The sequence below is a fragment of the Myotis yumanensis genome, unplaced genomic scaffold (genome assembly GCF_028538775.1).
Source record: "Myotis yumanensis isolate MYYU_CA2020_CCGP unplaced genomic scaffold, mMyoYum1.0.hap1 SCAF_4, whole genome shotgun sequence".
Lineage (NCBI taxonomy): Eukaryota > Metazoa > Chordata > Mammalia > Chiroptera > Vespertilionidae > Myotis > Myotis yumanensis.
The window spans coordinates 37555164-37571444 of NW_027223755.1; the positions used below are offsets into that span (position 1 = coordinate 37555164).

General features: G+C 44.9%; 1 protein-coding gene across 6 annotated transcripts in view; it reads right to left on the bottom strand.

Moving 5' to 3' along the window:
* The window catches only part of ZNF366 (zinc finger protein 366), a 63495-nt gene that overhangs the window by 14059 nt on the left and 33155 nt on the right, over positions 1 to 16281 (bottom strand). For all 6 annotated transcript variants that reach the window (XM_070412154.1, XM_070412158.1, XM_070412155.1 and 3 more), the window contains 2 exons: positions 4939 to 6284; positions 1263 to 1454 (listed from right to left, as the gene is read on the bottom strand). In XM_070412154.1, the coding sequence (XP_070268255.1) occupies positions 1263 to 1454; positions 4939 to 6284 (1538 nt within the window). The remainder of the gene's footprint in view (positions 1 to 1262; positions 1455 to 4938; positions 6285 to 16281) is intronic.

The window sequence follows — 16281 nt, forward strand, 5'->3', positions numbered from 1 at the left end:
TGAAGGAAAGGAGGGGAAACACAAGTGGGTGGCAGGAAAAGGGCTGGAGGGAGAAATCTCCCTCCCCCACCTCCGGAGAATGCCCACACAGGTCTAGGGAAGCTCTGGTTCCTGACCCCTCTCACCCTGTCCAGGAGTGGCCAACACAGGAAAGAAGTTGGCTTCACAGGGGGTTCCTTCAAGTGGGGAGACATGCGGCAGGGGCATGAACGCATGAACAGCCCCTGCAAGCAGAACACCCTACTTCAGAAATAGGAATCGACTGAGAATATCATTTGGACCGCATCAGACATGCAGTAACACAGAAAAGAGAAACTTCCATTTCCAACAGAAACGCTTAGTGTTAGCTGAACGTGGTGATTTCCCTCTTCTTCCCCTCAGCTCCCTCCTCAAGACGTGCATTTAATGACACTTGCCGGTACATTCCTTGGATGAAACTACCCAATCCTGAGCAAGACTCCTTTTCCTCTTAGAAGTGAAGAGCAACAATGTTGGGAGGGGACAGCCTGGGAAGCCCAAGCATTTCTGAGTGACACCACCAGTGCCTTGGGTTTTACAAATCTTCAGCTCACACATTATCTCAACTGATGAAATAAAAATCCAAGCAAGTTAATGTGACACGGAGACTTTAACAAAGGCTCCAGGTCCTTAGAAATAAGTAAGAAATGCTTCAGATGACTGTGCTCACACTCATTCCTCTGCCCAAGCAAGCATTTCTGAGGTCATCTGAGGGCTAGCCTCAGAATACCTGTCATCCTCTCTGGAAGACCTGCCTTCAAGTTATGCCACTTAGCCCAAGTATCAGGAGGGCAGAAGGGGAGGGGTGAGATGGGAGTGGGGGCAGTGCTAGAAGCTTCTCTGACTCCTTTCTGTATTCTACTCATTGGCTTGTACAGGGAAGAGGGCCACACTGGATTGCTCCTTTCTAGAACAGGAGCTCTCCACATCCCTTCATCCTTGAACCACCTCATTCTCCCAGCGGTCCTTCCACCCTCAGATCTTCCTCTACTGGTGCCTCTACCCCCAGGAACTGATTCCGCAGTGAGACAAACAGGGCCCAGCTGAGGGTTGGTGTGAGCAAAGGTGTGGTGGAAAGAGAGAAAGAGCAGCAGATGAGCCTGGGGTTGGCCGTTGACTTACTCTGAGCTTCTGTGGCCCTGATGAAATGGAATAGAGGGTTCCCTGGAGACTCTTCCCCATTGGGCGTTCACACAACCCTCAGAGTCCCCCCTTTCCGCACTCTCCCAGGGCCCCCTGCCCACCTTGCATTTGAAAGGCTTCACGTCAGAGTGGACGATCATGTGTGCCTTGAGGGTCTGTTTCTGCACAAAGCTCTTGTAACAGAGGTGACACTGGTAGGCGCGGATGTTGGTGTGGATCAGCACGTGTCTCTTCATGTTGGCCAACAGAGTGAACTCCCGCCCGCAAATCCCACACTTGTGCTCCTTCACACCCTGCAGGGAGGCAAGAGTCAAAACAACTGTGGTTAGCAGGTAACCTGCTTTCATCTGGGTTGTAGTCTTTGTTTTTCTTTCTGCTGCATAAATCCATGATGAGCTTGTTGGTAGATATTTAGTTCCAAATGGTGTGGCTTTAGCCTTGTTAAATTGCTATTTTCCTGAAAAATGTTGATTACATAATCTTTGTTTTTCTCTCCAAAAACCATAAACTACATAAAATTAGAGAAAAGGAAAGCTAATACTTTTGTTGTTCCTGCTGCTGCTGGGGTTAATTCTACAGTAACAGTTCTTGGGGATTAACGGGATTTTGGCAAGAGCACTGTGGAATGATATTCGAAATGAATCTATAATCCTGCTTTCATGATAATGAGAAAAATACCTCCCAAACTGATATCATTTCCCATATCTTGAGTTCTTATTAATGGACTTGAAAATCCCAGAAGAACAACTTATATCCACACTTCCATAAAGTACAACTTGATAATCACCTCTTGAGATGGTCCCCTGAGTTCCTATAGGCCACAGTGACCTCTGTTTGATTTGGGTATAGAACAGGGGTGGGCAAACTTTTTGATTTGAGGGCCACAATGGGTTCTTAAACTGGACCAGAGGGCCAGAACAAAAGCATGGATGGAGTGTTTGTGTGAACTAATATAAATTCAAAGTAAACATCATTACATAAAAGGGTACGGTCTTTTTTTTTTTTAGTTTTATTCATTTCAAACGAGCCAGATTCGGCCCGCGGGCTGTAGTTTGCCCACGGCTGGTATAGAACCTCCTCTAAACCAGCTTCTGTCCTATAGAGAAATGTGACAGATGATAGCTTTCCGAATTAGAAAAAGAGATTTTCTAGTTTCCTTGCTGTTTGTGGAGAAATGTTTGAAAAACTTAAGCATCAATGCCCTTAGTTGAAAGCATTTCCAGAGACTCATAGCAGGAATAGAATATTAGCTGATCCTGACTAACCAGTGCTTCCCTGAAAAGGCCTTTGCAAGGAATCTTGGTCCAGAATGACTTTTTGGAAGGAAAACTTAGAGAACTCTAGCATTAAAATTAAGGTTAATACAGGTTTAGATCAAGTTGCCTAGTTAACAATTGTACTTTATAAATCCCTTACTGGCTGGTATTTATAGTGACTTATGGAGGAAGGGGTTCCATGCTTAGCTCTGCCTCTCTCTGCCTGTATTTTCAGTTCTTTAATTTGGGACACGGTAAGAAAGTACCATTCCTCCATTTTGATGAGCCCATGGTACTAAAGGATGAGTTCAGATCTCTGCCCAGCCACTTACTGGCTGCATGGCCTAAGGCAAGTCTTGTGGCCTTTCCTGGTGAAGGCTTCCTCATCTCAAGATGAAGAGGTAAGCCATGAGAACCTGGAATGCTCTCTAGTCTAATTATTGCAGAGGAGTATGGACTGATGCTAATGAAGTATCTCAATTTAAAACATGTGTTGCATATTCAAACAGTGAGTTTAGAATTATGAAATTAATGAAAACTATTTTCTTGATGGCTTGTAAAATTTACTTAGGATCTTTCTCCTCGAGATTGTCTCTATACTGGCTATGATCCAGTCGTGCTGGGACCAAGAAGTATCTACTTATCACTGTTTTGGAATTTTCTAAAGAGAAATCTGTGTCCAAAGTAAAATTCACATGTGGGGTGGCCTAGAACCCAAGTGAATGGGTTCTAGAACCCAACTTTGGTGGACACAGGAAGCTACTGTGTCTCTAAAAGGATCAGTAGAATCACAGAGGGGAAGTTTGTGGAGTTGTTAGGGTAAGGGAGGGAAGTGGGTGAAGAAAGGGAAGTCTTGGCAATAGGGTTCAAGAGCTCAGGTACTGGAGTCAGAGATTCTGGGTGGCCGCCCCATGCCTCAGCGTCCAATTGCAATTTTGGAATAATGATACCGACAAGTAGCTCTTAGAATTGCTGAAGCGGATTACATGCAAAGTAAAGCAGCTGCCACACAGACGCATTCAATAAATACTACCCCTCGCTGTTTGCTGACACCCTTTATTAAAATGCATTCTGTTTCTTAATTTAAATGAGACTTATTTCAGATACCAGGCTGTTTTCCCATTTTGACCTACAGAATTTTTATGTTTCAAAATGCACCTTTGATTCCTTATCCACACACGTAGGAGCCCCATAAAATTATCCCTTTGGTGGCTGAAGTGTAGTTTCTTTGTTGATGGTCCCTGCACTCGGCAGGCCCCTCTTCTCCGGATGCTCTCTACCAGTGCCTTGTGTGGGGCAGGAGCTGTCTGCACAGAGTTCATAAGGCAGCCACACATCTCATCACTGCAGTGGAGCTAGAAATGCCCTGTGCTATGTCCTAATGGTAACCTATCAGATAAAACCCATCATGGCAGAATATAAAGGGCATCTTGACTGGGAAGAGTCCTCCATGGACCTTTCAGAACTGAAGAATGTTTTAGGAACTCTGCCTTTCTGGAAGTCTCTCTTGCCAAGAAAAACACTTGAGGTCAAAGGTGTGAGGTAAAGGTCAGTGGAGCAAACCTTCCCTCTCAGAAGCTCAAAGGCCCCAAGTCTGCTCAGCTGGGGAAGATTTTGGGACACCACTGGGGCCTTGTTTTAGTTCACCCTGGATGACTCCAGGGCTCTGGTTACAAACTCGGCTGAACTGAGACCTGTGGGCCTGTATTTCTCCTTGAAGACCCTGCTCAGGGAAGATAAAATCTAATCAGAGAAGGATGCTCTCTCACACCTCCTCCATACAAACCACGGGGCACCACAGTCAACTGCGCAGGTTCTCCACCAGGGAAGCACAGACCCCGCTGGACGCAGCCTCTGTTCCCCCAGAGCCACCTGCACATGAAGCAGGTGTCACAGTTGAGGGAGAAGACGGGGAAAGGAAACCACTGCTTCAGCAGCAAGGAACCAAGAGAGTTCTCTAGAAAAAGGCGCTGATGAATGTACTCAGGCACAGCACTGGTCTCCAGTAGATAAAGCCTGATGACACACTCATGCTGGCACCCTGAATGATGTTTCCAGAAACAGAATTTTAGAAATTCTAGGAAACGAAGAAGCCAGAGCACACAGACCTGCTGTTTCCTTCCTCCTTCCCACCCTCTTCTCCGAACAGTCCACATTATTTATTTCTAGGCCCATCTCAGAGCCTAGAGGAAAGGACTTGATTGCTAGTCTCATCATTCTCCCCTTTGGCAGGTGAGGGAGGACATCAGGCCTCAGGGGAGGGGGGCCTGCTGCCCAGGGCTGCACAGCTCCTCCTGGCAGAGGTGGGGAGCAGCGCGGTGCTAGAATGCTTTTTTATGGGGGTATTATGTTTCTTTTTAACTGTGGTTCCAAACAATTATTTTTGAAATTTTCTAATTCTGTAATAAAATATAATAAAGTCTTTCCACAGCTTTAAACTAAAAAAAAAAGACTTCCAGGACTCCTGGCCCCTGATCCCAGGCGCAGCCAGGTGGCCCGCCCCAAGCTGGGGTCCCGCTACCTTGTGGGTGAGCGAGTGTTGCTTCAGGTGGTGGGGCTGCACGAACTCCATGCCGCACTCGGAGCAGATGTAGGGCCGGATGTCCTTGTGCTTCATCATGTGGTTCTGCAGCTGGCTCGGGTACTGGAAGGTCTTGTCGCACTCGGAGCAGTTGTACTGGATGGGCCCGCGGTGCGTGGTGAGGTGCCGCTTCAGCTGCGCCAGGGTGGGGAAGTCGAGGCCGCACTCCACGCAGATGTTCTCGCGCCCGTTGGCGTGCTTGGCCTCGTGGGCCTTGAGCTCGCTGGGGTAGGCGAAGCCCCGGCCGCACACGCGGCAGTTGTGCGGCTTCACCTCGCTGTGCTGCATCATGTGGCGCTTCAGGTGGCTGGTCTGGGTGAAGGCCTTGTGGCACACCTGGCACTTGTGGGGCCGCGTGCCCTGGTGCGTGAGCATGTGCGTGTGCAGGTGGCTGAGCTGCTTGAAGAGCTTCCCGCAGCGGGTGCACGCGTGCGGCTTGATCCCGCTGTGGCCCAGGATGTGCGTGACCAGGTTGTACTTGGACGTGTAGGACTTCTCGCAGGTGGGGCACTGCCAGCGCTTCTGCGCCCCGCCCACGTCCACGTAGTAGCTGTCGTCGATCTGCACGTTCACGTCCATCCGCTCCACCTTCTGCTTGGCCTCCTCGCCCTCCGGGGGCTCCGCCTTGCGGGGCAGCAGAGGGTCGGGGGGCTGCTTGGGCAGGAAGGCGTGCCGGCTGAAGGGGAATGGGGAGGCTGCGGGCACGAAGAAGGGGAACAGGAGGCCCGGGGGCACCTTGGGGTAGTAGGGGTAGGGCGTGGGCAGGAAGGGCGCGGGCGCGGGCTGGGGCCACACCGCGCTGGGCTTCACCGGCTCCTGCTTGACGCGCTTGCCGCCCAGGGGCTCCAGGCTGCGGTAGAACTGGAAGCCCACGTTGCACAGGTCGATCATCTGCGAGTCGTATTTGGGGCGCTGGGGCTGCGGGAACAGCAGAGGGAAGTTCGGGTGGCCATGGAGTTTGCTCTCCTCGGAGTGGAGGCCCAGGGCGGCTTCCTCGGAGGGGTGGGTGTAGGGCATCTTGGTGGGCACGCTCTTGCGTTTCCGGGACCCTCCTCCTTCAAAGACCCCCGGGAAGCCATCCAGGTCTCCGGGAGGAGGTTCGTACCGGAACTGGGAGAAAGGCCCCCTGAGAGCTTCTGGGAAGGGGTGTCTTTGGGGAGCTTTGCCCCGGGAAACCACTGGCTGCAGGCAGTGGGGGAAAGGGGGGGCCCTCTTCACACCCAGGTTGAAATGCGCATCCTCATCTTTGATCATCTTCATTTCCTTCTGCATCCTTGGCAATGTTCCTTAAAGATAAAGAAAGTTATTGTTTAAAGAACCTTTTTTCCATTAAGGCTTTTGGCTAGATGTCAGTACTAGTTTATGAAGAGTAATGCTTGCTTAATACTGACCCTCATTTATGCTAGGACTGTTCAAAAGATCACTGCCCCCTGCCCCTGGACCCTGCCCCCCCCCCCCCCCGCAACCCCTCCCAAACCTGGTCACAAATGTGGAGAGCACGGGCCTGCTGGAGGGGAACCCTAGGGCTCCAGGACCCCTCAGCCACAGAGCCATGGCTGGGAGGGGGCTGCAGGTGGGCTGGGGCTGTGGGAGTGGACTTCATGGGAAAGAAGAAACCTGACAACTCACTGGGCTATTGGCCCCACTTAAGCTGAGGGTTCAAGGCCCACAGAGATGCAGTGGCATGCTCAAGTCCCACAGTTCCTCCCTGGAGCAGTCAGAGCTGGGACTTTTCAGCCTGAGATGGAATTACGTTCGCTAATGGTGTCTTAAATGTGTTTAAGTTTAGGGTTGTTTTTTCTCTAAAGGAACCACTGCCTCTCTCTCTCTGGGGACCTTTGCTGTTGAGGATGGGATATTCAAGACCACGTGGGAGAGGGGACTTGAACGATTCGCTCAGATCTCAGATTTTCTGAGTATCCACCCTGAGCCAGGTGAGCTGCTGGGGTGTATGGAGTGAATGAGGTCAGTGTGATTAAGAAAAGCATATAACCCAGTGTTACAAAGTCATCTTAGCACGTGTGCATTCTAATCCAACACCTGAAACAACGTCAGCTGGACAATTCCAGGACTGAGAGTCTCTAAAACTGCACTGGCATCTCCCCCTTCACACAGGTGTCAGAGTGAAAAATGCCCTTTGGTGACTCCTGCAGTACCTGACATTCCTCTGCTGAGCCAGTTACTGCGGCCTGGTTGACTGCGTCATGCATGTTGAGGACAGGCCGTGCTAACCAGGGGCCGTGCTCTCTTTCACATCTCCTTGCCATTTTTCCATCCTCCTCATGGACACTGGTGGGATGTTCTAAGTGGCTGATTCCACAATTCCACTGAGAGCCATTTCTACCTAAATCTCTTAAGTTTTAATAGGATTGGTCGTTTTTGCTCCTCAGAGGTTCCCTCAGAGCCAGTCACCCTGGCCAGGTGTAAGGTCTGGCCTCGGGTCACTGGAGACAGGGCTGGGATAGGGTCCTGGACTAACTCAGGGCCCTGGCCCTTGGGAATGGCTGCCTGCCGAGCAGTACAGGTTGAGGGTCCCAGGGGTGAGAAGGCCAACAACTTCGAGTGGTTTTCTGTAGCCCTTGGTAAGACAAATACAGTTTTTACAATACCTAGGTATCCCCATGTCGCATGTGTGCTTATGAGAGGTTTGAGAACTGTAGCACGGTTTTTTAAAAATAGACCTTTTTATATTGTATTCCCATTCCATGTACAGACAATCCAACTGAAGGAAAAATTATGTGCCCTATTAAATGAACATCTGGGCATTATTTACGTTTGTGTTGTGAAAGTGTCAGTGAACTAAAACAATATCCATTAGTCTCTATGTTTGTGTGAGTGGGAAGATAGCCCTGTATTGTCTTCTTTCCATGGGTTCTGGGCTTAGTAATTAAGACGGAGAACTGGCATGTCCAGCGAAAAGAGGCCCACTCCTGTGTCCCACCCTCCTGCTTTTTTCTAAAATTATTAGCTAAATGCTAGGTCTTCTACCACTGCTGCCTCCAGCACCAGGCACTTGTAGGAAGTGATCAGCCTAGCAGAGGATGAGATGGAGAGCTTTATGGGGCTGGGACGGGTGTGGGAAGGGCGGCAAAATGAGGGGAGTGGTGCTGTCACTGTCAAAAGCACCAGGACAGGATGCAGAGGGCAGGGGCTCTCCGGTGGTTTTTCATGTTGACTGGGTTGCTTCTTGGCTTGCAATTCAGTAAGTTCTGAGCCCTAAACTCACATAGAATTATAGAGGTGGTGGCCTGACCCAAGAATTTGTTGCATCAATAGAAATAATTGGCTTTTAAACTAGGCTTATGTGTCCTATTGAAATGGAGGGAAAATGGCAGCTCTTTTCGCTGGAATTTCATTTTGGCCGCTGTTTTATACCTTCTTTGGAAATGAGGTCTTATTTGCAAATGGGCTGCTCAGACCGGAGAGAACTCTTCCACGTTACAAGTGACTATGGCAAACCACAGCAGAGCCCACCCACACTCACAATGGCTCTGTCTGTTTTATTCTGACCTGGTTAAAAGAGTCAGTTGATTCTTACTTTATAATCCAGAGCTTGACTGGAAAACTAAGCTCTCCGATATAAATGTCAGAACACGGGCCAGAACTTATTGAACTTTTTTTTGGTGTATTTTATTGTTACAAAGGTATTTGAAAATGCATGGCTAATGATGTCTAGTATCTTTATATTATATTTTATATCTTATACTGGAAAGCTTCTTAATTGGCAAGTAATATTATTGCTAATTTTGAAACTGAAGATATTTTAGTTTATACACATTATTGTTACCTTTGTTTAATATTTTTGTTTCTAGTTATGACATAGTCTACTAATTGACTCATCTTAATATATTAAGAGTGACATTTATAATATAATGTTCTTTTCAAAAGCATACTGATTTTCAGTATCTGCATTTTTATTTTATCACCACTGACCTAGTTAAAGCAAATAAACATTGTTGAACAGAAGTATGTGTTTTTTAACTTAAAAGGCAGAATTACATTCCCCAAACCCTGAGACTTTACATAGGTACATTTTAATTTCAGTATAATAAAAAATTTTCCCCCAGTTTCTGACTTATGCATATATACACCTCACCCCCCAAATAGTAGTTATTAACTTAGGAGGTTTAAAAAGGCACTGGGATCCATCCATGGACATTTTTCCAGGACTTTGAAAACAGCAGTTCCTTTCTGCATAAAGGTCTTAAGGAGCACTGCCAATTCCTACAGAGGCCAAGGAGGGCTAGATCTGTTTCCCTAAGCCTTCTTTTTAAAAAATATTTTTTATTAATTTCAGAGAGGAGGGGAGAAAGAGAGATAGAAACATCAATGATCTGAAAGAATCATTGATTGGCTGCTCCCCACTCATGGATCGAGCCTGCAACCCAGGCATGTGCCCCAACCAGAACCGAACCATGACCTCCTGGTTTATAGGTCAACGCTCAACCACTGAGCCACGCCAGTTCCTCAGCCTTCTTGGTAGATAATGCTTCTACCTCTTAATATCCCTGTCTTCTGAGCACAGGGTGTAAGGCCAAGCCATAGGGGGTAAAAGAAAAGCACCCGAAAATCAAATCCATATTAAGGACGAGAAGTGTTGAAGGGAAGAGCAGGGGAAAATGTCTTTCTCAGGAGGTAATTTATCTTGAAATCAGTCAATTTAAAATTCTGAGCAGCCTCTGCAAAACTATTAATAGATTCCTAGAAAACCTCATTGTGTGCCACCACGTGCTCCCCACTATTTCTAAAAGCAGGTCCACCGACATCCATGATAGATATGGGATTCCTATGGGAAGCAAAAGAGGTTTGGGTGCAGCAATAATCTGCTTGGACAAGACAGGTCAGGGAGCAGGGGAGTGATCTGGCTGCTCCCAGAAAACTGGCAGGTTGTAGGATAGTTGCCCATCAGGACATGCTGAAACATGTGCAAAAAGAAAGAAGACCTAAAATGATTAGAGTAGACAGCTACAGGATAGTGGAAAGCACGTTGGTTTGGAGCCTGAGGATCTGGGTCTGAGCATTGGCTTTGCATTACAGCTGTGGGGAACTGAACATGTTTTCTGGGAGGTTTGATTTTCTCATCTATGAAATGAGGGTTGAAATATCCCCCAATGGGTTGTTGGAGACTTTAAAATAGAGCGTGTGTGTGAAAGTGTATTTAACACTAGACAATATGGTGTCCTTGAGGGGTAAGAGAGAGTGGACAGGAGAGGGTTGCGCTGATGATCACTGGATTGACGCTGACTGACATCTGTTTCCCAAGCTGTAGCTCTTTTCACCATCGACTGACATCTGGGCCTCTGCTTTGCAAGTTCAAAACCAAGGCTTTGCCCATTTACCCTGAGTTGGTACTATCACAGCAGTGAATGTGAACCACACTCAAAGAGGCCAGTGTGTAAGTTAAAGAATACCTCTCATTCCTTCTCTATGGCTTTCTTTCTTATTAGGGAGATATTTCTGGCCTTCATTAATAACAGATAGCTTTGGTGAGTGGGGACAAAAGGGATGGGGTGGTCTTGTGTGCTATTTTATGGGAAGTGGAAGAATTGCCCCTACTGTAATATTAAAGGTCACCTTCTAGGGACAGGAGGCCCTATTTGTCAAACCCAAAGTCTCAGACACTAGGACAGTGCTGGGTCAACACTAGCTTTTGCAATTCCTGCTAGACCATGGGGACAGGGTCTGTTTTATTCACTGCAGTGTTCCAGTCCTCAGCATGGTGCCTGGCACATAGGATAGATGCTCAGTAAACTGCTTGTGGGAAGAGCAAAATTCCATATGGAGCTTTAAAATGTATAATTTTATCTTACACTTTTTAGACTGCAGATGACTTTTGGGGATATCCCTAATTAGATCATGAGCTCACTCAAATTCTCAGGTAGTTATTATGGGAAGACCTCAATATACACACTTTGTGTGTGCCGCTGCTCACCTTCCTCAGTTTCTAAGGGCATCATTCTTTGAACGGACCCTCAGATTTGGGGTAAGCCCCAGTTTCTGGCTTCACTAATGCTAGGGAGCCATCCTTAAAGTGCCGCAAGGTTCTGCAACCCAGTCATAAAACAGATGCCCAGAAAGTCCAATGGGCAGTAAGAGGTAGAAAGACCCCTGGACTGAGAATGTGAAACATAAACCAAGAGTGGGTAGTCACCCTGCACCCTTCCACCCTTTGTGACATTAGTAGCAGTTTACCCTTTGCACTGACGTGGGGGTGGGGAGGGAGAGGCCTTAGAATAATCAGACATTTTTATTGCCATTGTCAGAGAATGTTCTAAATTCCTGACTTTCTTCCATGTATACTCAATCACCAAACCCAATAGGCTCTACATCAGGAACAAATTGTTGGAGGAGGAAAATATTGGGTTGGTCTGTGTTAGAGACATCTAGGGCTCAGGATGTCTTCTTTAACAGGTATTATCCATGAGAGTTAGTTATGAGGAAATGGGGAATGAATGGATTTTAAAAACAAAAACAAAATCTTCTCTTTGAACCAAAACAACCAATTAAAAATGCAAGGCCTAACCAATATGAAACTACATTTGGGGGAAAAATGCTTCTAATAATGCCCTTTAATTGGGAATTCACCTACTGCACCAAAATATAAATATTCCCCAGATAAAATTACTGGTATTTTGTGGTTCTCATTTGAATTGAAGGTCATTCCAGTAAATGCTAGAAGAGTCACGTGAGTCAGCATGACAGGGGCAGACCTATTTCTCTCCTTTCCGTTCATCCTGAAATTCATGGAACAATATTCTCTCACATTCCTTATTCCTTGACCATTTCCAGTGTTTCATTGGAAAACTTTACAATGAGAGAGAATGGCACTTTAATCATGTGGTCTACTCTCAAGAAAAATGGAAGCAGGAGGAGGTAAAAGTGGAGGAAAAGTTTAAGAATGAGAAACAGTGCTAAGAGAAGCAAAGGGTGGGGAGTTGTGGGAGGATAAGAGGAAGACAGATGGGAAATACATGGATGACTGCCAACCTCTCTGCTCAGACAAAGGGATCCTGTTATAAGACTCCTCTGATGTGGGATTTTATTAGACCACCTGGTTATTTCTGAATTTGTGATAACAGGAGACTTTGAGTCTTAGAATTAAATTTTCTAATGATTCAACATAATTGTCTTAATATATATCTAACTATGCTGCTGAGTTCTTCAGCTGCAGGTGTTTGGCAAATAATCATTTGGTCTTGTATTCCTGCACTGGCAGGAATACAAGGTCTCTGAGTATCTGGATGATAGAGCAATAAATTCTCAAAGAAAAGAAAGGTCTGCCTTGTCACTCCCTGGGTTAGAGGTAGAGCCAAGGAGAGGTGACCAGATCTCAGGGCCCCTCAGGATACCCCTGTGGCTACCATTTAATTTATAAACCAAAATTCCTCCTATTTTATTATAAAAGTAATTTGTCAGCCTATGGCATGGACTGAGTCCCCTAGGTGGTCAGAAATATTAACAAGACCTGTTCATATGTGAAATAATTAATTGAACTCACATAATTTATTTTTTTAAGTTCCTAAATACCATTAAGATATAATATAGTTGAAATCAAGTTTAGTTTTCCATTCTTTAAACTGTCCATAATGAGCATGCATATATACCATTTATCCTATATAATAAAAGCATAGTATGCAAATTGTCCCCTCGACCAGAGTTCTTCTGGGAGTTCGACCAGTGGGTGGGCCAGCCAGGGGAAGGGAGGGAGTACCCAGCCGGCAGCCACTAGGGACACTACCAGTGCACAAATTTCATGCACTGGGCCTCTAGTATATGCATACTTTTAAAGAGCCTTTATTAAAACAACAGCAATAAATTCAGTTACTAACTTGCATAAGTTAAATGGATGCATGTTTTACTTAGGAAAGTTCTTAATGCCTAGACCTAGTTTCTGGAAAGCAGGAGTAGGTATAATTACTTGAGCACTGGAGCAGCTGCTAGTGTGTTGGGGTTATCTCTGTCCTCGTGACTCATTTAAAGGAAGGAAACGAATTGGTGATATGACTTAGCAGTTCTCTTTCCCAACCCTCAGAGCTATTATAGTTCTTGTGGATAGAGTTCCAACTGGAATGTTAGAGTTTTTCTCTTACTTTCTTTGGGGGAAATGTCCTTAGAATATATGTCAATTTTTGTGTGTGTGGTTTTTTTTTTGTAAGTTCACAGATCAAGTAAACTTGATATACCCACTGCTAGCTAAGCAGATATTCATACACATATTAGAAAACCTCATTTTATCCATCTCTGGGAATGACAGCATATTTGTCTGATGGGCTTCATAACTGGTAGATAATGCCAGAAAATTGATCCTCTGCAAACAAAAATGTTAGAACACATAATAGAGGTTAGCCATCTGCAGAAGGAATCTATTTTGAAAATGTAACTCAAGGCAGTATTTTTTTGTGGGGGGGGGGGGGAAGTGAAGAACTGTTTTATATCTTGATTGTGGTGGTAGTTACACAACTCTCTATTTGTCAAAGCTCCTAAAATTCAAAGGGTGAATATTATTATATGTGTATTAAAAATAAGTTGAAAATATAAAGGAAACATACAAAAATGCTACTTTGCACATTACTATAAAAAGAGTAATAGAGGATATTTGGGAAACATACAACAACAGTTAAGGTGACCAGACTCCACCCTCTAATCAGTTCATATCTATGTAATACATCCAATAATATGCATATGGCCTATAAAGAGAGGACCTGGGTTATATGAATTGATAACAAAAGAAGAAACTTTAAATGGCAGAAAACAGCTTTGTTTTGTTTTTCTTGTATATATTCTATTCAGCAAGAATATCATGAGATAAGGATGGTGCATTAAGTTATCTTTCCAGGTTTTCTAATCTTTGGTCCTGATTGCATTCAGTAAACAGTCTTCTATAATTGGTGCAACATTATTTAATGTGTAAAGTAGCGAACAAGATCATTCTGGTCGTTAGAATATATACTCCTACCCATTGTAATAAATAGATTGGCATTGACATTCAGGTTCACAGATCACTCTTGGAATCATTTTCCCTAAGCCCAATTAATCGAGTGCTCTTACAAAAATGGAACTCATGAATCTCCAAACCCACAAGCCAAATTCTGAGTTATGGCAACCATACCAGGCACTGCCTTCCCATGAAGTCTACCTGAGCAGCCAACTGCCTTCTTTCTTTGATACTTTTCATTAGGTATATCAACCAGACTGTCCCAGGAGTCTACAGGGCAGGGAGTGGAGAGAACCTCACCTACTGGAGGCTTTACGGAGACCTAGAGGTGAAACTTTCCTTTCCACCAGAGCTGGAAGAAAATGCCTTACTTCTCTGAAGTCTATCACATTTGTTTGATGTTCCACTCATTGATAGGATCCCATGCTGTTCATCATCTTTCCTTGTGAGTTCGTATCATATATTTCTAACAGGATCTGGTTAGAACATCAGGAACTTGCCTGGCACCTTATACGTTCTTGGAATCCAATCATTACTTGGGAATTTCTTTGACAAATAATCATTTTCTAGCTTGCTCTTGCTCCCTGGTCCCAAGCAGAATTTTGGTATTACAGGGGGGAAACAGTAACTGGTTGACTTGGACTTTTCCAATCTACTTCAAGCGAACTTTACATCAATAAACTGCCAAGAACATCTCCAGTGAGGAAGACAGTTTAGCTAAATTAAGGCATAGCAATGAGTAGGGTAGTGCTCTTTAGAAAGCATCCCCCCATCCCCACCCCTTTGCTTCATCCTGGCTCAGGATCCTTGCCTAGTGTGTGCCATATTCCTTTGACCTGAGAGGTAGAATGTCTTAGTACACTGAAATAATATGAATATATATGGGAGGGTTTTGGGGATCAGATGCCACTAATTCACTGAGGAAGTGTGTCACCATAGGGTAGAACATGCCCACATTATAGCAAACACCACCATTTCTCTCACTCAACAACTGCAAGTTCTCCAATGACCCTCCAGGCAATGTCCATTGGCTTCATGGAAATGCCCACCCTAATGAGCAGATGGATCTATGATCTCACCTTTTTTTTAAAAAATGTAGATAGAATTCCTGCTCTATTTCTGCCTTCTGATGAGTAATCGCTCTTCATCTTGGATACTTTTTCTCCCTTGCACTTTATAGTTTAAGATCTTGATTGACCTACTTTATGTTGATTTTTTTCTATTGATTCTGTTCACTAAAATCATTCTTGGAAAGTACATATACTTATAAAATATATGTACTGAGCTCCTCATGTACATGGGCACATAGCCTATCTCTGGAAAAACAAACACATACAAGAATCTGGTAATATTGGTTGTCTCTGGGCTGGAACACGGTATGACTGAGAGAGGAAGTCTGGGAGCCCAGCAGCCGAGTTACTAACTTCATACTCTATAGGAGGGTGTCCAGTTGCCTGGATGGAGACTTGTAATTTTATACCCTTTCAACTTAGACTTTTGTACACTGGCTGACTTAACTATTCAAATACTTGTGTTTAAAAAAATCTATATTGGCTTTCAAACAGCAAACATTTAGACAAAATTAGTTTAGGTTCTCTTTTTTAAAAGAATTCTCTTGAAGCATTTCTTTGCCAAAGGTCTTTGGTGTCCCTGGCAGAGTTCACTCTAGTGTGTACATTGGGCATGCAGCCTTATGACCCATGCTTATATCATCAGGGGAAAAAGTATAAGTACCTGAAAAGACTCTGACTAGGAGGAGCCTCCACAAAGGCATTCACCTGCCTCCACTTCAGCTGCCTCCTCTGTGCCTACACTGTGCTGGGCATCAGGAAGACAATGTTTAATAAGCCATACATTGGCCTCAAGGAACCCACCAATTGGAAGAAGAAGTGACAAGCAGGTGTGCAGAAAAAGTCCTAAGAGCTGTACTAGAGGAATCTTGAATGGGTATGTTGATTTGCTGAATATGAGAGAACAAGAAGAATGACATTTCTTTCACATAAAATATTTTCTTTCAAGATACTATTTTCCCCCATTTTGTCATTAAAACCTAGATTAGAACAACATAAAACAGGTGAAGCCATAGCTGTGAAAGTGAGACAAGCAAGGGAAACGTCCCCCTCCCCCTACCAGTGTGTTCTGTAGAACAGAGGGAGACTTCGGTGACTTGACAACTGAGTAAACTGAATTAGGAAAGCCAGGTGTGTGTAAGTCAAAAATAAATGACTTTCAACCTTGAAAATTCAGACAATCATGAATCTGATCTGAAGATTCACAGTAATTACAAATTACAGAACACACATGGCAAATACAACTAATCCAGTTTCTCTGTTCTACCCATCCCTGAA